At 38.5% G+C, this 24726-nt stretch overlaps 1 protein-coding gene across 2 annotated transcripts; it reads left to right on the forward strand.

Annotated features, from left to right (window-relative positions):
* Positions 1-353: 353 nt before the first annotated feature.
* Positions 354-19454, forward strand: C1H21orf91 (chromosome 1 C21orf91 homolog). 2 transcript variants are annotated; one of them, XM_059822625.1, is made up of 5 exons: positions 354-384; positions 865-994; positions 14196-14729; positions 18032-18094; positions 18562-19454. In XM_059822625.1, the coding sequence occupies exons 2-5, from the start codon at positions 871-873 to the stop codon at positions 18720-18722; spliced, it is 882 nt and encodes a 293-aa protein (XP_059678608.1). In that variant the 5' UTR covers positions 354-384; positions 865-870; the 3' UTR covers positions 18723-19454. The 2 variants fall into 2 exon arrangements, with proteins under 2 accessions (XP_059678608.1, XP_009817185.2); XM_009818883.2 differs by lacking the exon at positions 354-384 and having other exon boundaries at positions 861-994.
* Positions 19455-24726: the final 5272 nt, after the last annotated feature.

The raw sequence follows: 24726 nt of genomic DNA on the forward strand, positions 1-24726 counted from the left end.
CGCCCCACCGCGCCACGGGGGCGGGGCCTCCGCCGTGCCTGGCGGACTTTCCCTCACCCCCCCCACTCCGCCCCCGTTCTCCCGCGCGGGGGAGGCACGGCCGCCGTGTTCTGGGAGAGCCCAACTGCTGCCAGGGAGCAGGGGAGCTCCCGGCCCCTGTGGCTGCACGGAGAGGCGGTAGCCGCCAGTTCGTCCCGCCTCGCCGCCCTTCATTGCTCCGCTCTGAGGCGACGCCAGCCGCCGAGGTGCGGCGCAGCGCCGCTCCAGGATCCCTCGCTCCTCGCTCCTCCCCGTCCCGCAGGAGCCGTGGTCTCGGCCGGAAGCGGCGGGCGGTGCCTGGCGCCGAGCTCCGGCGGCCGAACAATAGTGGAGCGCGGCGCTGCGGTGAGCGGCACGGAACGGCGCGGCGGTGAACGGGGCCGGGGCTTTGGCGGTTCTGGCGGTGGCGGAGCGTCTGCGCCGCCGGTGCGCGGAGAAGCGGGGAATGAGGAGCCTGAGGATGGAGCTGAGGGGGAGCGGGAGGGGACGGGGCAGCGTCCCCTGAGGGGGAGGGAAGGGGTGCGCGGGCGGGGAAGCGGCGGGAGGGCTCTGCCCCGGCTGGCCCCCGCCCCGCCGTGCGGCCTGGCCGCCGCCCGCGCCGCGGCCCCTGCGCTCTGAGGCAGAAACTTTCCCGGGACAGTCCCTCGTTCCGGCCCGGCGTGTCGGGGCGGGCCGGGGGTTTCGGCGAGGGGCCGGAGCAGTGGCTGGGGTCGGCGTGCGGCGCTGCCTGCCGCCTCCCCGGGCGCGGGCGGTCGGTGCTTCGCCTCGCTGGCGGTTGAAATAACGGTCCCGTCCCTTGTCGACCCCTCCTCTCCCCCCGTCAAGGGCACTATGAACGAGGAGCAGTTTGTGAGCATCGACCTGGACGATGACAACGTCTGCAGCGTCTGCAAGCTGGGGACCGAGAAGGAAACGCTCTCGTTTTGCCACGTTTGTTTTGAGCTGAACATCGAAGGTAACGTTTTAATATGAGTCTCTTGCGCGAACTTCGTTCGTAGACTGCTTGGCTTGGAGCCGAACGCAAATTGAGCTTATCTGGAAGCTTTCATAAAGGCTTAGGTTTGAAAATGTGCGTATTTAGAAAGTTTTCTTGCTGGCCAGACTAGTTTGTTAGGTTCCTAAACAGCTCGTTTCCAGTAAAGGTGGGTGCCCACATGCACTAGTGCCTGCCTCTCGAGGTGTAAAGATATATCCCCCTTGCAAGAGCTTCTGAAATGCCCTGGTGTTAATTTCACCTTCTGGTATTAGACCTCTGGTGTCAATTCAGATCAGAAGGAGTTTATGCTCTGCCTTTATTCGGGGTTTTTGTTCAATAGTTCGAGGGGTCTCTGTATAAAACTTACTTAAATTGCAAATTTTAAAGCATAATAGCTTTTCTTGGAAGCAGATCAATGTTTCACTTTCAGTAGAAATAATCAGAGGACTGTTTATTTTTGCTTTCAGAAGGTGAAAATGCATATAATATGATAAAACTGGGTTCATGGTCAAAGCTTCTTTGCAAATTATAAAGTGGGAATTTCGTCCATCTTTTGAAAGACTAATCTTGCAGGCATCATCTCTGGACTCCAAAATGATATCGTTAGAATTTCAAACCTTGTTTTTGCTAAAGAATTTACCTTTCTTGTTGCTGCTTTTCATGTATGAATCAAGTGTTGGGCATGAATGAGCAGTATATTAGTTAGTTCCCTTTTTTAAGTCAAATAAGGATTTTTTTGAAAGTATAAATATTGTTACTTGATTTTTGGGGCAACAAAGTAGTTTGTTCCAGTTATATAAAGTGGTATTTACCAGTTGTACATACATGTGATTACCTAGAGTAATCTGTATTGACATGGGGCAATTGAATATGAAGATCTTAATGCTGTTATGTGAATAGTCCCATTTCTTGGTGATGGTAAGATTTGCTGTGTCTCTGGGATATATGAGAGTACACTAAAGGTCTTAAGATCAAATCTTTCTGAGGGTAAAATGCTATGAGATACCAGCACTGTAGCCAGTGATCTAGTTGCTTATTCTGAACCCTGGAAGCATAAAACTGACTGGAATGTAGGGGGCTGTAAGGATGTGTATTCCATGCACTGTTTCTATTGAGCATCTGACTTTTAATGCATGTATAGGTAATAAAATTTTCCTCTTACCTTACAGAAATCTGAAAAATGCATTAGCAAATTGGAATCACTTTTAAATACTGACTCAGTATGGTGTTTTGATTTAAAAAGAAAAAAAGTGATGCCTTTAAGGTCTTTGTTGCTACTAGAGGCAATACGTTTTAATCCGAACAATACTTCCGTACTTCAGTAGTCATTTTCATGCTTTATGCTTGTGTATTTGCACTTTTTGATAAAACTCAGAGTAACTATCTAACCTAAGACAACCTGTCAGTCTGCTTGAGTTTTCTTACTGCTTTAAAATGATAGGCTTATGGTTCTCAGTATGAAGTAGAGTTAAGATGTTTCTCTCTCTAGGCTTTAAAATGAGAAAAAAACATATTGCCCTAATGAGAATTAAGTATTTCGATTACATTCAGAATCTAGTTTTGTTTTGGAAGTGTTGAAACAAATAAAACAGGAAGCATTAAAAAAATTGCTGTATAGTTTCTATGCTCTGTTGTTTAAGATAAGCTGTGGATTTGTCACATCTACTTGTTACGGATATTACTTTACAAAATGATCATGTGTTTTAACTGGAACAGCTTTTTTTTCTGGAACTCTTAGTAGACTTGATAATAGTAAAGTCTTAATCTGTGCAGCAGACTACTTTGCATAATCTTCTAAATTTTCAGTTAATTTTAAAAGAAGACTGCTTGAACAGAATACTGATGAAAGCTCACCTGAAATTACATGAACCATTATATTATTAATCTTTTGCATAGTAAAAGAAAAGTATTAATGTATTTGATCATTATAGCATAAAAATACCTCAATTCCTAATATTGTCTTCTGTATACACTTTGAAAAGATGTACTGTTACTGCTTTTATAGGGGGAGGAGGCTTAAGGGTGGCAGAGGCTGTTTAAGTGACTTTTATAAAGAATCACTATAAGACTTTTCAGCTGAACGACTGTGTGAGCCAGCCCTTTACCATATCCATGGTCACACTCTTCCGACTTTTGACATATCTATTGCATTCCTGTATCTTCCAGTGACAAAGACTATGATTTATATACATCTAAAATAACAATCTTTTGGCAGCCCTGGGTAGGCAATGAAATGGGTAATTCACTAACTCAGAATAATATACCAGATGTTTTTGTACTAACCTCCTGCTTATATTTTAATGAAGTTCAGATGCGTTATAACATTCCTACTTGCTGAACAGAATCAACTGTAAGTTGTATCAACTCTGTAGATGTGCTATCCCACACTTAGAAATAAGTGTCATTCTTACTAATAACTAATAGTTTGCCTTAACATCATATTTAAAGATCCAAGCAATTAAAACATGTACATATATTTTTAAGTAATTCAGGAAGTGAAATAGGCTGTTCTAAAAAGATATTCATGCAACAGCTAGGACAGTGCTTAAGGCTTGCTCATTTTTAGTGTTGAGGTGCATGTGTAACTTCTCCCTCCGTGAAGTAGGAAATAGCTGCTGTTCAAGAACAGGCAGGCTATTAGTCACAGCTCAGCATTTTGCAGGATGCTTAAGTACGCCCACTGTTAGCATCACCCTGTTAACTTCCATGTTTTAAGTGCTGTCTGACTTGAGGGGAATGTGTAGCACCTCTTCCATCTTTCTTTCCTGACCATCCAGTCCTCACTAGGAGGTGGGTCAGGATAGAAGGTAGCATTGCAGATGCATGTGCAAGGACAGGTGATGGACTTGGCAGTGTTAGGTTTAGGGTTGGACTCAATGATATTAAAGACCTTTTCCAACCTAAATGTTTCTATGAGTCTATGTATGAAATTCTGGAAGTAGGTTTCCCAATTTCCTTTTTTTAAAAGGGTGTCATATTCTAGTGCTTTAACAAAACTCAGGAGAGCAATTCTGTTTCCCTTGGTGCCAGCAGCTGGTTGCTTAAAGCTGTCTATGGTAAATCCACACACTTGAAACTGATCTAGCCCCAGGCTTAACCACCTGAACCCCCTCTGAAACAGACTTTCTCAAATGTATATAAACAAAACATTACAGAAATATAATTTACTTAGCTGCAATTAAGTATAGTTTAGTATTGGTGAGTCTTTGTGTCTTCTGACATCTGTGAGTTAAACAGCTGTACAAGTTTGCTTGTGTGTACATGGTAACATTGTTGATCGTCTTGGTTAAGTAAGATGAGTAATTAGAAATGAGCAAACCAGAGGCTACCACCATCTGTGATGACTCAACGGCCTTCTTCCTGGATCTGTGTTGTGATGTGTCTCAGTCTTTACGTTCCTGATATTGGGGTGGTTTTTTGTAACCTTTATTATGTTTGGACAATAGCTTGATAATGATACATAATTGAAAAAAATAAAAGACTATAAGAATAACTTGAATTTATAGAGAAGACTGCTATACAGAAAGCTTAATCTATGGTCTGCCTTAATTAAATAACTGTTCAGTTTCTGCATGAGGAAATTAGTTACTGTGTCAAAACCTTTATCTTTCATCAGAAATGAGGTCTCCATCATAGTTGGTTTTAATAGTAGATTTTTAGTCTTTAAATGAAATAAAATGATATCTTAGCCTAAAATGTGATTATGCTTCTTACTAAATTCAGTTAATTCACAGAAACCACTGATCTGAGTGCAGTTTGGAGTTCAGCTTTGGTGTCTGTCCCAGAACTTATTCAGGAGTGATGTTTATGGATTATAGGGCCTGTTTCTCTGAAGCTGACTGAAAGAGTGGTAGCAAAGGGAGAAGAAAAGGGAAAATGGGCGTACAGAATAAACAGAAAGCCAAGATGCAAGTTTAAACTTCCTCCTATTACATGACATCAACCTTTCTTGAACAGGGAAAGAGTAACGTTCTTAGGAGAGTTTAGTAGTGCTAATCTTCAGTCTAAACGGGGTGGGGAGGTGGTGTGTCTTGAAAGGACAGTATTTTTGTTTCCTGTTGCACTTTCTGTTTCAGCTCACTTAGTTTGAGGATTCATGCTCAGGAAAGCTGAGTGGACTAAGCTATACAAATACTTTTATTGCAAAACTAGCTTTTGTGTCTGAAAGGTCATTATTAGCACAACAGAATACTAATGTGATTCTTAAACTTTAAAATATGCAAAGTACTTACATATGAAATACTAAACTAACATTTTGAGAAACTAACCTGATTCTGTACAGTGGTTTTAAAGTTCTAGATGGTGTTTAGAATATCCTGGTGGTGTGGTTCTGCTGGAGTTTGATATTGGCTTTTGTTTGCATTGTGCAGGCAAAGTGAACATCAGCAGAGATTGTTGTGTACTGTTTTGTTTTTTGAGTAGGTGTCACAGTAGTAATCTGTGGATTGAAACAGGAAATGTTTTAAATTCATATGTAACTAGACTGCATAAGCCAGGAAATCATGTGTTGTGTGTTAGTTTGAGACAAGTTTCTTCTCCTTTTTAATTTCATTATAATATGCGAAAATGATTAACTGAACTCTAGTAGCAAATATATAATACTAACAACAGATCTGCGGTTATAACTGGAGGGTGGGGGGAAGATATGTGAACACACAAAAATATGTGTGTGTATGTATAAAAGCTGTCTGTATGTTATATATCAACAAAAGAAACCCCTCTGCCCGAATATGGTGTCCTTAAAAGCTGCTTTGAAACTCCAGTTGTAGGGTTGCCACATAAGAACACGGTGCCCTGTGGAAATATCTGACTGTGCTCCGATTCTCCTAGTAGGAGGCTGTAAGTCTAGCCTGTGTTTCACAGAGCACACAGAGGCGGCTAGAGTGCTAAGCAGTTGTGCTGCCTGTGGTGGTGTTTAGATACCTCCTCGTGGGAATGCATTGTGCAATGCAGATGTGTCCTTCGTTAATGCATGCTTTGTGATCCTCTGGACAATGCCAGTGGAAATCCCAGCTTCAGGAACATAATGCTTAAATGCATTTGCTTAAATATCGGACTTGTCTCTGAAGGTTTTAGAGTTCAAAGTCTGTAATTATGGTTTAGCTTTACATTACTTGTCTTAGATTATGTATCTATCTTAACCTGGGTTTATGCTGGTATGTTTTAATGAAGAATTATTTAAAAATCTTTGAGCTCCCTGAAATTCAAGGGTTTGTAACGGAGACGAAACCATAGTAGAAGGGGAAAAGCTGATTGCTTGAGCTGAATTTATTCACTTTCTTGCTTATCTGATGCTGCTAACTACAATAACATCTTGGAGAATGCTAGCTGACAAGCAAACTGGCTTGCTTCCATTTCTGTTTAGAGTTGAACAACAGCTGAACAGCAAATGACAGTTCTTATCCCAGGTCTTTTAATACAAAAGAAGAGATGGTGTAAGTACTGGGTGTCTATTCCCCTGATGTATGTTAAGATAGTTAGATTTCCATGGTCCTTTAAAGTGCTGATAGACTCATATCATTTGAGGCAATTTCAGCATCAGGTTGGTGCATCCCAGTCTCCAGGTTGAGACAAAGATGCTATAAACAAATCTGTCTTACTGCATAGCTTTTTTTCCTGTTAAGGTCTATAAAATCTTGTGTAATATCCTCATTCTGTGTTCTTTGTGTTCATCTTAAAAAAAAAAAAAAAAAAAGGTGTTTTAGTTGTTAAAAGCTGTAGGCACTCAAATGTCACTTTTTTCCTTTTTACACCCTACAGAAGAATACTCACTGAAATAAAATGGATTGTAAGGTGTAGCTGAAAGGATTGGAAACTGCTGGTTCATTCTGTTCCAAAATATTACACATCCTTATTTTTTTTTCAGTGTTAATGAAATAATAACTGATATTATTTTGGCAACAAAAGCTAAAAAACTTCATCATTGCCCTTTCGGCTAGACAGATGAGAACTTGTTTCAAGGTAGCTTTTGCAGTCCAGGGGTATGACTCATTTCTGCAAACTTGAATGGACTTGTGGAACTAGCTGCAGTTTCCAGTAAACCACTTAACTATGAATTCAAGTCCAAACATAGTTGGAGATGCTATTCTTAATCTTCTAAGTGCTGTATAAGTACCGCTAAGTAATAGTAGAGCTGAGTGGCTAGTTCTAAAAGTACATTTTTGAATTCTCTGTGTAAATTTGGGAGATTTGTATATGCAAATAAGTAAATTGAGCAGTTACATTACTTACCTGGCATCATCCAGAATGCGGAAATATTGTCTCATGGCTTCGACTGCCTTCTAGGTCAGTTTAATTGATTTTTCTTACAAAGTGTGAGACATCTTTAACACAGTAGTTCTTGTAGTAAAGTTTTCATCAGAATGTACCGGCTTGTCTAATACAGTAGTAAACTCTCTTCTTAGATAGTAAAGTAGTTTATAGGGAACATGATTTTTGAAAATGTGTTTAAAAGATCAATTGGATCACAGTTCTGTCTTATAGGATGTCTTTGCTATGTGCCAAAATACAAATAATCCAATAGAAATGCAGTGGAGATGATTTGTGCACACCTGACGTATGGAATGCACTGGCTTTTATCATATGAAAGTGAGGAGAATTTTAATTTATGAACAAGATTATCTAGTCTTTACCATGTGTCTGGTTTTGGAGGTTAATGAATGGCACTGGCATTTTCCTTCTAGCCAATCTAATAAATCATACGATTTAACTCTCAAATGAAATTGCATGCATACACTTAAAAATAGCAGTTGGCTTTAAGTCTTGTCAGTTAGATGCACTGGAGACATATGTCTCTAATGATCCAATTTTCCTGTGCTGGCAGAATTGTACAACTGAAGAACATCAGTTTTCCCCACCCCTTGTCATTTAGATGTGTGGGTGACTTGCTGTCTTAGGTCATCATGGGCTGGTTTTGTTTAGTGTATTTTGAACAGGTCTTGGGATCTGCTTTTCTATTATAAGAACCACCCTCTTTCAGCACTCTTAATGAGAAGACTAATATGCAGAAAGGGCTTAAAATACATGAACATTTAATGTCTTGTGAAGCATTTCCCTGTCTGCTGCAGGTCTTAGCCCTGTACACTACATAAACCAAACTTGAGCTCGTCTGATCTTAGTGTTCTGAGTGGACACTCGCAGTTGTTCAGGAGCTGTTTCATGAGCTGGCTAAACATCCCTGTTTCAAGAGCGGTACTGTGTATGTGAGGGGAGCAGCAGCTGGAATGAGTAGTGAAAGCCAGAGCTCTTAAAGTAGGCAGCTACAGACTGGCACTTTTCACAAAGGGTTCTTGCTTATGTATAGGATTAAAGGAAGAAGCATAGGTGCCTGTCACAATTCTTTCTAGAGTTAACTATTTAGGATTAAGTGAATTGTGCCTGAGAAGCATTCCTTCGCTGGCTATGAAGGCAGTCTCCACAACTAGCTAAAACTAGAGGTGGACCTTTTCTAAGTGTTCTGACTTAAACAGATAATTTCACCCGTGTTGCCAGTACTATACAAATTTGTATTATGAAGTGCATTCACTCTCCTTTGACTGTCCTTAATAACCACATGTACTTTACACATTTGTGGAAGCTGTATGTATGGTGGATGCTAGCGTTATACTGAGAAGGCAGCTTTTCTTTTCTTTTCTCTATGGTCAGGTATAAATCTTACCTGTAAGTATTTGTAAAATGTTTAAAGGGACTATAATATGGCTTTAATTTTAATGAATGTCGTAGTACAAACTTAGAATTGACTATTCATGTGTCTCGAAGTATTCTTGTTAATTTTAGTTCACTCCATCTTAAATTCTGGGGTTTTCTTCCTCTTCAGCTGTGCCAGGTATGGTTATTTACCATTGCAAAAACAATTCATTTCCGGCATTGCACTATAAGTTGCTAAGGAGGGAATGCAGGCTTTCTTTAACATTATTTTTCAGCTGATGGAGCTGAAAGACCAAATAAGAAGGTTTTTTTAAGAAGAATAACAAACAAATGAAAAAAAAAAAAAACACTGGAGGAGATAAACAAGCAGGCTAATGATCACTGGGTTTTTTGATGAAAACATTTGTTTGTGAAGTAGTCTTCGTATTCAAGAGCATTCCGTTCGAATTAAACTTGTTCATTATTGCTATAATCTCCAAATAAGACAACTATTCTAGCCAGCTTTATATATAAGTGTGAACAAACATTTCAGCTCAGTTCTATATCTTTATCATGAAGAAGTTATATGTAGTTCTTGAAGAATCAGTTGCAAAGGCAGAAATAAAGTATTTGTAGACTTCTTCCCTTAAAAAAAACCCCAGGAATTTAATGATGGAAACTGATTTACTTTCAAGTACAAATGCTTTAAAATGGGGTAGAATTTATTGAGATGTGATTACACACCTGGTTGTATAGTAAATATTCTCCCTGCTCACTGCTACTTTGCACTTAACAAAAAACCAGAAGTTATAAAAATGTGTACTACTTCATAAATTGCCTGACTGCTAGTCATTCATCTACAAAATTGTTTTGCAGGAGTGGATTAGGACTCATTATGTTGAGAACTGTACCAGTATAGAAGACGAGTTTCTGCCTTGCAGAGCTTAGAAACTGAAATATCTGAAATTTTTTTTTTGCCTAAATACTAGGCTGTTTAAGTAGCCCTGTTCTTAGAAGTGCTCAACATACAAAGATATTGCTGAGTAAAGTGGTACCATTCATATTTCATCTAGGACACATGAGTTACCAGAACCAGAAGCAAATAATGGATGGTAAACACTTACTTACATCCTTTTATGATTTATCTTGAGGTTTGCATCATCCTGTGAATCTTGTTCACTTGAGGAATGATCTCTGGCATGAGCTTGTTTCCTAATACCATCTGCTGTCCTAAGTTAGTTAGGTATGGTCTTCTAGATGTTATTGAATTTTGGTGGATTTTTTTTCCCCTCAGATGAGACTTTCCTGCTCTGGATGGTTGTGGGCTTTTTGTTGCTTTTTGAGATTCTTTTTCCTTCTCTAAAAAGGTATGAAGGGTAGGACATACTTGGACATAGTCTGCAATCCTATTCTTAGAAAGTAAGACACGGGACAAATGTACACATACCTACAAAAGTTGGAAAAAAAGTTGATGGTTTTATGATTGCTGACTTGAAGAACCAGCCAAAAAATAAAAAGGTTGAGATGGATTAACAGGAACATTGAGACAGAACTGAAACCCTGTGAAAATCCCCAGGACTGACAATAGCTGTTACCAAAATGACGATATTACTTCTTGTAATGTACAGAAGTCTTTATTTGTGCTTTATTTGTCTCATTGTGGATAGAGTTGAATAAAGTAATGTGTCTTCTGAAACTGAATCATCTTTATATCTCATTTGTTTGATCCATGCTGGTTTACCTGCTGGTAGATTTTTCTGCAATTGTGATAAAGGGAAAAAATACGAAGTAATCTGGGTGGAGTGTTAAGTCTTACCAAAAAGAAATAGGCATCTTTTCCACCTAATAAAGCTGATGGTATTGCCCACAATGGAAGGATTTGTGTAAAAGAAATGTACTCTTACTTGCTGTGGTGCTGGTATGTTGCTACTAGTTTGTGCTGGCACAGCAGTTGCTGTGAATGCTCAGCTCTTGGGATGCAATTCCAGAAGATTAGTGGCTGTTATTATGTGTGTCCTCTGTATAGGAAAGGACTAATTCTCACCTTAGTACAAAAGGAAGATTGAAAGTTGTTTTGGTTTTTTGCATGTTTGTTACAGTAGAAATCCAGATGACTTATATGAAAGCTGAAGCAAGTCTGTTAAGAATTCCGTACAAAACTAGTTTGGTTCTGTACATTTTCTGTTCCTTACTATATTGAAGAATATTTAGATAGACCCTTTTTGTGGTGTTTTTTTTAGTGGAGTAAGAGATGGGGAAGGCTGTAAATTCTGGTCACGGGGGGGGAAGGTTATTCTTGTGTGCTGGAGGTGTTTTGTAATAACTTGCTCAATGTTCAGAAATAGTGACATCATGGTTAATATGTGGCCTATAAATAGCAAAACTTAGATTTTTGAAGTAACTTTTTTTTTTCTGTAATAGTTGCTAATTCCAAGCATACCCGGTATTAGTGAGTTCTAATAAAACAGTTTTGAGCAGCGTGCCTCTGGAGTGGCGAAGTTGACAATTGTCAGAACTCTTTTAAAAGATAAATTTGTTGGAAGTAAAGACTTGAGTAACCTTGAGCTTATGGCTTAGACATAAAAATCATATGGGGCTTCATAAACTCAGCCTGCACTTGTTCTTTTTTTGTATAATTGAAATTGTGTGTTGTTCATTTTGTGTGGTCTCACGCCCTTGTCCTATTGGACAAGTAACATGTTATTCTCATAGAAATAATGAAGCAGAAAGCCTCAAAAGATTTTTTTTAAGTGAGACTGCAGTATTCTAGTATTTGTTGTGCAGGTGTTTCTTTTGTGATTGCCCTAGAAGTGATAGTGTATATAAATGTGAGGAAACATAGTCTGACCCGGTTCTTCAGACGTGCCAGGCGGAGGACCTCACTGCAAGAGGCCATGCCTCTAGAACCAGCTCTGGAAATATTTCATTAAACTTGCAAGATTCAGTTTTTCTGGTTTTAATTGAAACAGTGCAGTAGGTTTTTTTTCACTAGTTTTGGGGAAGGAGGGGATACAGGGGAGAATAAGAAGTAAAAACTTGGTAGGTATGTTTGTTTGGGTTTTTTTTTGAGCTGGGAGAAGGGTGGTATCCTGAGAACAAAACAGATGTTAGTGCCTATTAGCAGCCGTGAACTAGAAACAGTCTGTCCAAAACAGCATTTATCCCAGATTTACCAACTGTGCTTTCTGCAGTTTTCCTCCCTCTTCTTTGCCAAATCTTCACATATTTGCTTTAGACAGGATTACTCTGTCCTGTGGTCAGAAGACATTAGCTTCATTCGTTCACCTTATGGTCAAATTGTTAGGTGGGTTCCTGAGCATTATTGTATAGAAAATTGTATAAAACTTGTTTTTCAGCCAATCTGGTGATGTTTTCTGTAAGTAAAAGAAAGTGCTGTAAGTATCAGCAGCGTAGCATGTTGAAGAATCACTTGCGTAGAGCAAATAACTTTGAACAAATCAGCGTGGTTTTGTAGGGTTTTGCTACTGGAGTTAAGCAGACTTATATTTAAACTGTACTGGTAAGTCACGAAAACTTATCTTTCCTTGTTTTCACTAGAAATGTTTATTTTGTTTGTTTTTAAAGTCTCTGTAGAAATAGAGAAAATAGCCTTGCAAGTAGGCAGTAGGTCATGTAGAATTTAAAGTTAGTGAATATCTATTTGCTGAAAAAGGTTGAAAGATATTTTGAGGTGTAGAGTGAGAATCTTTACTCTGTACCCATGAAGACATGTCTCTTTGTACTTTGCTCGGAAGCTTCCTTCTTAAAAGGCGCCTCTGGTTAGGATGTGTTTTTTGTTTGTTATAACACTTAGTTCATGGACAGAAGGAGTGTCTGTTTTCATGACCTTACCTTTCTCCCCTGCTGCTAAGAAGAAAATAAATTCCGTTGCTGTCCTCTTTCATTTTCCACTCTTTTTGTCATTTTGCCCCATAAATTTTGTGTATGCTTTTACAAACTTGACCAGAACACTAATGCTCTTGAGTTTCAATGCTGCCCGAAGAGTGGAAAATCAAAATTTTGTAATGGCTACTCTATGTTTGAACTCTCCAACTTGAAATACCAGTTACCAGCAAGTGAGATAATCAAAATTAAGTGCTTGGATTTGTTTTCAGTAGTTTCATGTTAAGAATTTTACCTTTGTAGCTTAGTTTTGAGAGTAGTTTGGGATTTTGCAGAATTTAATCACTTAAAAAACCAGCTTATTATTTGTTAATCGTTTGGGGTGAGGAGCTTAAAGTTTACCACAAGAATTTAAGAGGATAACTCAGATATAACTGAGAATTGTTGCAACATGTAGCTTTCTGCTAATTGCTTGTTGAAGTCTCTAGTATCACATTTTTGTTGCCTGTTGCATTTCATGGGGTTTTTTGTTTTAATCATGTCTATCTACTTCCTTCTGTGCTAAAAGGTAAAATGGCTGCAGCTTGGTTCATGTAGCCTAGTTTCAAAGATCAAATTACATTATCATATGTTGATTTAAATATTCTGGCTTTAGTAAGCATTGAGCACTTTCAACCAGTCAGTCACAGGTATATTATTTGTTATTTGCAACAAGGAAATTGACAGAATTGGTTTTCATTATATTGGGAACTTCCCAAGTAGTATATTGGGTGTTGAGATAAATGTTGAACTATTCAATATTCTGGAATTGGATAATGTATCTACTGCGTAGGTGACTCTGAAGAAAAATAAATATCCACTAAAGTTGCAGAAAGTAATTTTGTACTAGAGTACTATTAACTTTCTGAAATAGTCATTTCTCTTACCATCTGTGTTCACTCATCAACTGTAGATCTTCACAGATTGTGTTCCTTTTTAACTTGTCAATCACTATCAATTACTTTGAGGTTTGAGTAATATACCTGCTGTAGATACATGAATAGTCTTTGAAGGAGGACAAGCAAAGAGGAGAATAAACATCCATCTTACATTAATTTAATTTCAGGACAGTTTAATGTTGGCAAGTGTTGACAGTATTAGAACTTGCTTCTCTAGCTAGGCTACAGGCTTGTACCAGTGCAAAATATAATAAACTAAGACTAAAGTCTGAATTATGTTTGACCACTTGGATGACACCAGCACGCACACAGCAGTATTGAGCAGATGGCTCACAATGTTATGCGTAAAGATGGGAGCATGAATGACTTATCTCAAAATGCTCTTCAGTATTGTTCTGTAGAACTTTCTGATACACAGTTGGGATTATTTTACTTCTACAGCTCATACATTTGTATATAGGTGTGATGCAATGTGTACAGTTAACAGTTTGCTTCATCTGTGTTATCATCCCAGAGGTACATGCAGGTAATCCGTAAGTCCTGCACTAGAGATTACTGTGTGCAAAACACTTTGTATGCTAAGGACTCAAGACTGAGTGGAATTTCAAAAAAATTTAGATTATCACATATCTTGGTTTACTTCGGTGATTAGACTGTTGATGGGAAAGCATCAGTTAAGTTCTTGTTTTCTTGGTTGCTTGTGAGTAAAGATGTTGAAAAATTAGTTGAGTATACAGTAAGTGATTTTTTTTTTTTCTGTTTTGTCTTTACAGGAGTACCAAAGTCAGATCTTCTACATACAAGATCTTTAAGGGGGCACAGAGACTGCTTTGAAAAATTCCACTTAATAGCAAATCAGGACTGTCCGCGATCAAAGCTCTCTAAAAGTCCATATGCAGAAGTAAAAAATATCTTGAGCAAAAAAATTAACTGGATCATACAGTATGCACAAAACAAGGATTTAGACTCTGATCCTGAAAGCTCAAAAACATCCCAACACCAGCTTTTTAACTTCAGACATCAGACTGATAGAAAATTACTCCCACAGTTTGACTCCCCAGTACCTAGATACTCTGCAAAATGGATAGATGGGAATTCTGGAGGCATCTCGAGCTGCTCACAAACTCTTTTGGAACAAAGAGAATCCACTGATTTCAGACTTGGTGTGTTACAAGAAAGAGGTGCTACCTTCTGTTGCAGCAGTGTTTTGTGGTCTAATCACAGCCAAGCCCAGAAAGCTGAAAAAGCTGAAGGTGGTTCACTCACCAGTGTTCACAGAAGGCATCCTCAGTACAGCAGGGAAGAACGTAAGTATATATCTATTTACACGCAACATAGCAAGCAAGGGCATTCTTTGAAACATCTCTTGACCACTTAATGTCTTCACAGGGCATTAATTCACAGCCTGAAATGCAGCTTTTAACAGTTTGGAGTTACTGTAAAATCCGTGAAGAAAAAGTCTACATGGCTAAGCAAATAGAGTGGAGGGTATGGTTGGTGTGGGGGTTTTGTTTGCTTGGTTTTTTAAATTTTCCTGTCAGTTATACTTTGATGTGATACAGGAGATGCCTAATTTACACAAAAAAAATTATTGTTACGGTTGATTGCAGTCACTTCAATGTGTCAGTGCTGGCAGTTGCACAGTCCTGCCTGTGGAGATGATTAAGCTCCTGAAAATAACTGTCTTACTAAACTTGTGTTGTGGTGCCTTCAGTTACATTTTAGAGAGCTGCCCTAAGCAATAGGGGAAATTAGAGGTAAGGTAGCAGAGCAAACTTGTGAAACAACATTAAAAAATTAAACATTCTTAATAGTAGCAGGCTTTCCTTGTGCATTTTACTAGAATTTTTTTTCTTCTGGTTATTGAGCATAAGAAAATGGGAAGGCCCTTATGCAACCATGTCCTCTTAAAGGCTGTAGCAGTAGACCTGAGCAATTCTTTTGATGACTGTGGTGATACTGAAAGCAGTGGAAAATAAGTTTTCCCATTATTTAAGAAGGAGGTCACGAGAAGTGTTTAGAAAAATCTAGGATGTTGTAGTGTCTCTGGAATTGGCCTATGTGAAATGTGTTAGGGGTAAGTTCCTAGAGAACTCTGCAGTTATCATCCTGCTTTTAAAACCATACTTGTCCCTAAACTGGAATACATCTAATCTTCTGTAGATGAGAAAAGTAATTGGAGAGGGTTTCTGAATCTCAAAAGACCTGAGAAAGAAGACAAAAAATCAGGTAAAATATTCAGTGGAAAATTAGGTAGCGAAAAAGAAGGTAATAATGGAACTCAGAATGTCAGAAGAGAGAGTGAGAAAGAGGTGCTGTAAAAAGTTGGAATCAGTTTCTTTAGGTTCCCATTTTTTTAACACAATAACAAACCTGTCCTTGCAAAGTTCAGTTATTTCACATTCTTTATAAAAGGTTTTTATTTAATTCCTGTATGATGCTTCATATTGCCTTTGTAGTGAATTAGTAATCTTAAACCCATAAATCAAAACAGATACACTGTGCTGTTTGACCACCTGTCCTCTGGAGTCATAAATTGTGATTACATAAATCAGGACAGCAGTTAACAGAGGAATTATGAAAGCTTGACCTGGTTTATGGGGTTATCTAACTGAAGTTAGTGACTTGGAATTTGTCTCTCTGATTTGGGGATGGGGGAACATAAAGCTCTTTTGAGCACGATAACAGGGTGTTTTTCTTCTGTCGTTACTGCATAATGCACTTTTGAGGCATTTTTGCTTTGTGTTATAAGGGGGGGTGTTAAACTTTTCACAGTATTTAATTTTAAGTCATTCATTTGGAGACTATGATTATATGGAGTTTGTATTTTAGAGAAAAACTTGGTCAGACTTTCTCTGCCAGAATTAGGTACCACCTTACTGCGGTACCTACACTGTAACAACATCGCATTCTACTAAAAGAAATATATCGTCAAGGTAACTGTAAATAGCTTGGTCAGTATTTCCTTATAATTTACCTCATCCATGGATAAAATAATCTTTTATTTAAATTCGGTGTTCTGTTCCTTCTCTCTTTCCCTTCTGTATCATGAAACAGTCCTGTCCTGATACACAGAAAAAATGTGTGAACCTGCCTATCTGCTACATTTGATGAAATGTTGATGAACATAATTAAGGAATGGGAAGTAACATCCTACCACTGAGTATAAAAAGGGCGGGAAAATTCTTGATTTCTTTTCAAAGCTGTCAATTACTATATTAAATCCTATCAGGGTTTTCATGGAGCTTAAAAAGTATTAACTTAAAGGATGGTAAGATGTGAGAAAGGAGTCTTCTGTTCTATCAATAGCTGAAGGTAGGAAGGAGCATCACTGTACCTGGTTTTTGGAGGAGAAAGGTGGATCTGTCTCTCTTAAATGGCCTTATGTCTTGAGAAATAAGTAGGCTATCTTAGCTATTGCCAACTTCTTTCGTTTGGCAATAGCAAGGGGAAATTAATATCCTACAACTGCAAGATGTGAGAAGGCTTAGAATAATCAAATAGTCCTGTGGGTAAGTAAAAACCATCCTTTTCAGAACTTATGCTTTAAATTTACAATATAGAAAATTCTTGCACTGAGAAATCTGTGAAGAAAACCTGTGTGATTGCAACATAGGTTTTTCCTAAGTATTCAGTGAGACCTTTGCTAAGCTGCAGCATTGTTTAAAAACAAAATTGAAAAATTGCAACGTTTTAAAGCTTGTTTTAGTGCCCTGTATCCTCTTGTGGTGATCAGGATTGTAACTTTTCAGTGCTCTGCCAAGGGCATCTCAGCAGCAGGCCTGGCACCAACCTGCACCCACCACCGCTGGGTTGAAGGATTTCTAGGAAGCAGGCCAGCACTTCCCTGCTTGCTGCTGTTGGTCAAGGGCAGTGCAGAATACTTTCACAATTCCCTCCTATGAGGTTTTAATATATCTTTTCAGTGAGGATGATCAGAGTACACATAACCTGAGATACAGAAGAGCTTTTGAATGATGCAGAGGGTCTTTTGGTTCTCACCAGGAACATAGCACAAGAAAGTGAGAAGTAAACCTATTTTTATATGTTGGTCTTTGTATCAAACTAGGATTTTTCTTCTTCATTTGTTACTGAGTTACTCAGTAGAAACTGTATACATTATTATTATATGCATAAAGCACAAAATTTGATAGCCAAAATGGGTAGCTGCGTGCTAAAAATTTTGTCCAGAAGCCATTTCCTGTAGGCTTGCAAACATAGCAGGACTTACCTCAGAATTGTCCACTTGCCCACAATTAAACACACGTACTTGCAGGAGTGACACTATGGAAACGATGTTTTGCAGTCAGAGGAAGGTAAAGTATTTAAAGGTGTCAAGCAATTCTGATTCTGGATACTTCTGTTTTGAGGGCTTGAGTTTCCAGCTCTTTGACATTGAAGAAGGGGCTTTCCTATGGGAGTAAATCCTTATCTATGTCAGCATAAAAGAGAATTTTCAAACTGACTGATAAGTAATGTTGCCTCTGACTTACTGCCACACATCTGTTGATCATTAGGATGCAAATGATGTCAGTTTGAGAAAATGGGAGTCTGCTTAGGGATGCTTATGTGACTTCAGTAGTAGTAACAACAGATTTTATTGTTACAGTGACTATGATGACTCCTGGAGAGTTAAAGCAACTTAATGAAAAACTGCTCAAGCAAATCCAGGGTGAGAATTTTTCAATACTCTTTGTTTTGCGTTTGTGTTGCTTTGTAATAAAAAAGATCTTGTTTAAAAAAGCTGATAGTAAGGCCATCACAATGTCTAAGTTTTGAACTGTAATCTCTGTATGTATCATGTTGCCATGTAAAACAAACTTTTAGGTGCTTTTATTATGTAACTTCCTTGGGCACTGCAAACTGGCACTAGAATACAGTATTTTCTTTAAGTTTTTTTTGACTGGAGTCAACTTCATGTTGAGTTATAAACTGATCCACCTTGGCTCAGGTCACCTAAAACTATAAACTGGTAATCCTGTTCAATTTACAGTGCAGACACCAAGCTGTGCTGGAACCAGAAAAAGCAGTGATCTTGTGCATGAGCCCACTTAAATGTCTGTGCCTCTGTTAAGCGCTGCTTCTTAACTCTATGAAAGTACAGGGACCAGGTGCATTAACCTAATAACGTTCTTGCAGATGTGTTTGAAGAGCTGACACAGCAAGTGCAAGAAAAGGACTCTTTGGCCTCAGAGCTCAACGTCCGTCACATTGCTATTGAGCAGCTGCTGAAGAACTACTCCAAGCTGCCATGTCTACAGATGGGACGAGCAGGAATGAAATCAAATGTCCCCATATAAAGGGGGTACAACTTCTATCCCCTTATAGAGCTAACTTTCCCTAACAGCTTTGATAACCATTCAGTGCAGCTGCACAGATATTTAGAAGCTTTTGAGGAAACTTGGGCAGCTTTCTCTTTGCATTCGTAATCCATGAGAAGTCTTATTCCACTTTGGTTTTAACAAAAAAGGCAAATATTTTAGATATTAAAATCTACTATAATAAGGTTTATTCACACTTGGGGTTGGTTTTTTTGCCCATAACTACGCATGAGCCTTGAAGTTAATTCTGTGTTTTGTTGATAATAAAGTTTTTTCTAACAAAGAATGACCTGAAACCTGTAAACCTGCCTCCTTCATACAGACGAAAAATAAAAATTTGAGTTTTGATCAGGTCTGATCATGTTACATCCAAGAGAGCTTTAAGGGGAGAACAGTATTAATGAAACTCATGTTTTGTTATTTATTATGAGCAATATTTTATTATTGAAATTTTATACTAAATAAATATCACTATTTTAGGTACTCTTCCAGATCTCTTTATAAAATGTCTGAATTACTCTGTGTAATGTTTATGCCTTGTGTATGATTGTTTATCCTTTTTCAGGTCTGTATCTTTCATGATACAATTTTAAAAAAAAAAACTTGTTTCCCAAAGAGATGAATTTCACATGTTAAAGAAAAAAATGTGGTGGTGCATCACTTATTTTTATCAGCTTTATAACTGAAGAATTTGTTTCATGAGATGTTTTAAAAAAAAAAAAAAGCACAACACTTCCTTTAAATTAAAAAAAGTAATCCATACTTTGGTTTTAATGCATAGAAGTTGAAGTTGTTTTATATGTGTGAAATTTTCAATGCTGAAAAATTACTTCAAAGAAACTAAATAAATTTGTAATACTACATTACCTTGTTATAAGTTTTTTATAAAGTTGGATCAGACTTTGATAAAAGTGTTTTGACTTTGAAGTGGTAATGATACATTATAAAACAGCCTCTGCTTTTTTAAAACTCGTATCAGTCTACCATACTGAGAAACCTTAGTTAATCTTTGCCAAAAAGACTGTTTGTAGAGCTGCATTTGTATAAGTGGAAGTTGGTGAGTTGCACTGAAAAAAGTTAGGGGTGGGGGGAGAAACTTCCTCCCACACACACACTAAAGTCTTTGTGCCTTGTGATTTTACCACTTTAAGTGAAAACAGAGAGCAATTTATATAGCTGAGCTGAAAGGATGTCTAGCATGAAGAAAGTTTGATTTTAAAATGAAATCTTAACCTGAGAAGTAAGCCGTAGTTCAGACTAGGTTTATTGATTGCCCTCCCTATAGTGATATCTGGACTACTATTTTATTTTCCATAATGCATTTCTGGAAGGGCCCTGAAGGGGGTTTGGAACGGCTTGAGAGTATGCATGAGTGGGCACTTAACTTGTCTGTCTCTGAGTGTTTTGTGTTTTAGGAGGGGGAAAAAAATCGATAGTGTCATTGCTTGTGTACGCAAGTAGGCCTGTAAGTAAATGTGCACTAGCTAATCCCTGATTATAGTTGTCAGAAGATGGATTAGTCTCTATATGCAAGTCTATAAACCTTATTAATACAGTACTAAGATAACCGCAAGTGTAAGGCGAGAGGAGAAATACCATTGTTACTCCTATCTGTGAAAGTGTTCATATTGTACAATCTGAGTGAGAATTCCCCAGGTGTGTGATCAGACTGATGAAGGTCTCAATTTCACTTCACTGGATAATGAGGAGAATTAAGTTGTATTTTCATTTTTGCTGTTTTGCTCTTGTGAGAACTAAAAGCGTAGCATCTACAATTTAAGTCCTTCCTACTACATTTCTGTAATTTTTTTTTGTTACATTAGGTTTTTGATCCAAACAAGGTTGCTGGGGTTTATTTTGGTTTTAAGATGGATTATATTTAGGAAGGATAACTTCTGGGACACATAAGCCTTGGAAGCACAAATTCTTTATCGTTTGCCCTCAATACAATTGTGAGTCCAGGGAAAAGGAAAGCATACACCTAGTGTATGTGCTTAAAAGAAGGTAACTATACAGCGGTTTCTTCTTAAGCTCAAGATGCAGAGGGGGTCAGAATGTACCCCAGCTATCTGGCAGCTCTGAACTGGAGTTGCTGCTGCATATATCTGTAGCCCAGAGGAGTTCAAGATAGAAGTGGCTGTGTTCTTGGGTACTTTGGTTTAAAATAATGTGCTATAAGAAAATGCTCATACCATCACATGCATGGGATTTCTTTCCTCACTGCTTTCCTGACTTTCACTGGGAGATCTGTCTGGTGTAAATCTTGCTTTAAATCTGAGTTGTTCCTCTATATGAAATGCTGATCCTTCAGATACGAGATGCGTGTATTTTGAGTGAGTAGTGACCAAGGTTTATACAAGGGGTGGGGGGGAAGACTTGCATTTGCAAAAGTGATATTTGAGGCTATGAACACCTATCAAATAAAATCCAATTTGAGACTCTTAACAGCTTAAAACTTACCCGTTTTCATTTGCAATATAAGCTATTGCTTATTTAAAATAGTAACAAGAACTGGCTAGAAAGTGGCATACTTAAACAGAAGGATCTTAATGAAATGCTCTCTGAAAACATAGGCAGAATTGCTACAGATTTTTTTTTTTGCAATTGCTAATGGTAAAGGGCAGAAACTGAATTATGTTTTTTAACAGAGGAATATATTACCAATAAAAATATTCGTCTAAAATTAATCTTAAAACCTTTTGTTACTTTATTTGTATCTCTGTGCCTGGAGACCCAAACAGTGAGAGCACAGCTGGATCTAAGGCTTGATTAGACAGTAATTAAATTCACAAGCTTAATCAAAATGAGATCCATATGAGTATAAGAGAGCATACCACAAAGTTAAATCCATTTAAGAGCTCCATCTATTCTTTTCATGCAGATTCTTCCTTTTTTAGGAGGAACTTGACAACTCCATTTATAAAAATGTTGCTCTCCCTTTTTCCTAACTTGAGATCTCACACTGGGCAGGGGTGTTCTGTGAGCACCCCCGAATGATAATGCATGCTCTGGTTTCCATGCCAACAGGCCATTTCCAGAAAGTGGGTACGGGGCTTGGGACTTGTTGCTGCTTTTTAATTAATCAAACCCTAGGAACAGAATTTATGTTTTTGTTTCTTTTTATTAGAAATATTTCTGCCACATAACACTTTCTAGGTAATGCAACTGTTTATGTCAAAATTGGAAATGCTAATTACATGTAGCAAATAGGCAATAGATTGCATGGGCAGTTAAATTTGTTTTGCAATTACAGGACTTATACATATTTAAATACTGAGATTCAACTTTGAGGGAAGTGTAATAAAGCAATCTGTTAATTTCTTTTTCAGATTAACAGATTGCTTACTTTATTAATTTTTCCCCAGGATTTTTGGTTTTCAGAATGAATAAAATGTTTCTGTTTTTTACTGGGTATAAAATTAGTGATGTATAACTGAAACAGCATTAAGGAAACTGTGTCTCTAGTAATAGCATTGAAGCTATTAAAGTCGGTTGGATCATATGTTAAGAAAACTTGTACACAATAGCTGTGGTTCTAAAAAGTCTCAAAATCATTATGCTTCTGGCTAAAGAAAGAAAGGGTTTAAATTCATAAAGAACGCAAGTATATCTATTAGGTTTTAAGAAGTCTTTATTGTGTTGTGTGAAGCAGCTGTCTATTCACTTTTGCAATGGTTAAATGTGTTAGCACCTCTTGGCTTAAAGTTTTCAAGTGGTGATTTCATAAGGGAGTTATGTTAAGACGGTGTGTTGGAATAAAGGGAAGTAGGAATGCCGGTAGCCACGGTTGTCTAGGTAGATTAAATTCTGCAGTAGGGTGGAAAAAACAAAGATGCTACTAAATTACTGTTGTTGTTTGGTAGTGTAATAATAACACAAGTCAATCGTGGATCCCACTGTGAAATGAAAGGCAGAACTTCACTGGGTTTTTCACCTCCATTTAATTCGTATCCCATACAGTTCCCATTGCCATAGAGTGATGAAACCTGCAGGAAATGTCTTGCAATCATTTCTCTACCATCTGCTTAAATGTTTATTTGAAGGACTGTTTTCCTCAGTTACTGAGAACAAATGACCTTGCCAGTTGAAGGTGTAGTTATGTAGTGAATGCTTTTCCATAGGCCCGTCCTAAGGTAGCCACATCAGACACCTCCTGGTCCTTGCCTGCACTTGCATCTTCCTCTGCTCGCTGTAGTCTCCACTCCTGAGTCACTGTGAAAAGCCTGAGAAATGCCATCTTCTGTTATACTTCTGTTAGTATAAACAACAACAACAAAAAAATCGTATTTAACTTCTCAGTACTTGTAATACCTGAAAATTTCTTCTCTCACACACATCTTGTACTCATGGTAACTGGCTAGTACCCTCCCTGCTCCCCCCCTTGCCCTTTGCCTGCTGGCCTTCCCCAGGTCCCAGGCACAGCTGCCTACCCCCAGCTTGGGTTTTGGAAACGGTGCTGCCACATGAGACAGTGCCATGAGAAAAAGGAGAGGTAAAATTACAGGCTGAAGTATGATTGACAGAGCAATTTACTGGTAGCTCAAGGATTCAAGAGTAAAGCATGAACATGAAAAGGTAGAAAATGGGGAAAAAATGAAGGGTGTCGAGCCCACAGCTGGCAGTCAGTCAGGTCATCGGTGTCAACAGCATTGGTGGATTTGGTGCGTGAGTGCAGTTCAGCAGTGCCCAAGGTCTGCAGCTCTGTTCTCATGCCCGGCTCCCCCATCCCCACTGCCCCTCCTGACCCATGCCTGCCTGGTCAGCAGCAGCTCTCCAGGCATCTTACCGGGGCACCAGCACGCTTAGCCGAGTAGCTCAGTAAGCCCTGCTGATCTTGTGTGTGTGTGAGAAATAACATATACAAGTACAAAGCAAGTATTTATCTCACTTGCAGAGCCTCTGTGCACGTCTACAGATGGCCAAATATAGTGACTCAAGCAGTAAAAGATGTCTGCGTCTGTATGGCAAATACAGTCTCCAGGTAGATGCAGGTATATTGTTATATGCTGGCTGAACCTGAGATAAGCACACAGCAAATACCTGTATGTAGCATCAAGGACATTAAAGCTACAGGTCAAGTATTTCAGGGAGGAAAAAACCTGACTGCTAGATACGGGTCAAATTTGCAGTGAAAGTGATCACTTACAAAGTTGAGAAAGTTTTTTTTGTGAACAAATGGAGACAAAAACATTCTAACTGTGAAATTTAAAGTTAAATGTATAGCAGATGTGCTACTGGTACACCTAAAAGAAAAGGAGAAAAAAAATCTTGATTTCTCATTTGCAATAGCATACCTATGTGCCCCTCTGCCAGTAGAAAGAATGAATACAGACGTTGGTTTTGCATTTCTCATCTTTTGAAGTTACGTGGATAAGCTTCAACTCCTTTCTATATTAAAAAGGGTGGAAAAAAAAAAAAGCAATGCTCCTTCATATAGTCTGTCTAATGGAGGTGCCTGAGGGAAGATCAGGGCAGGCAACATGCTACTATTTAATTAAGTGCACCTGATCATGAGGTGAAAAGGAGCCTACCTACACACTAAAGATGATGTTCAATATATGTTGTTTTAGGGAAGATATTACTTAGTAGTGATGAAGAATGTGTGTGATTCTTAATAATCGCCTGATACCTAATAAGGATAGGCTTCTGCAGTTCTACATGTGTCTGCCCTGTTCTCTCACTCTACCCCAGTAACTCAGGAATCTGTTAATTTTACCTAAATTTGGTAGAAAGTTAAAAATCCCAAAATTGTTGTAAGATGGCGTGGCTCAAGGGGATTTTATGAAGCCCTCTACAGGTGTTCCACTTAGGAGGAAAGAAAGAAGTCCGCAGGACAGGGTCACACCAAAGCATCAGCAGAGGGAGAGGGGTGCGTGTGTGTGTTTGGGAATGCCCCAACCACAAGGAAAGCTTTGCTGGCTGCTTAGGAATAAAGAGGAGTCACGAGACTGTGGGCAAAAGGGCTTCACTCCTCCACTCCTGC

This window comes from Gavia stellata, chromosome 1, assembly GCF_030936135.1.
Source record: "Gavia stellata isolate bGavSte3 chromosome 1, bGavSte3.hap2, whole genome shotgun sequence".
Taxonomy (NCBI): Eukaryota; Metazoa; Chordata; class Aves; order Gaviiformes; family Gaviidae; genus Gavia; species Gavia stellata.

Coding starts and splice junctions, on each gene's coding strand:
- C1H21orf91 (XM_059822625.1), top strand. CDS start 871: ATGAACGAGGAGCAGTTTGTGAGCATCGACCTGGACGATGACAACGTC. Junction 995..14,195: donor TTTTGAGCTGAACATCGAAG/GTAACGTTTTAA, acceptor TTGTCTTTACAG/GAGTACCAAAGTCAGATCTT. Junction 14,730..18,031: donor TCAGTACAGCAGGGAAGAAC/GTAAGTATATAT, acceptor TTATTGTTACAG/TGACTATGATGACTCCTGGA.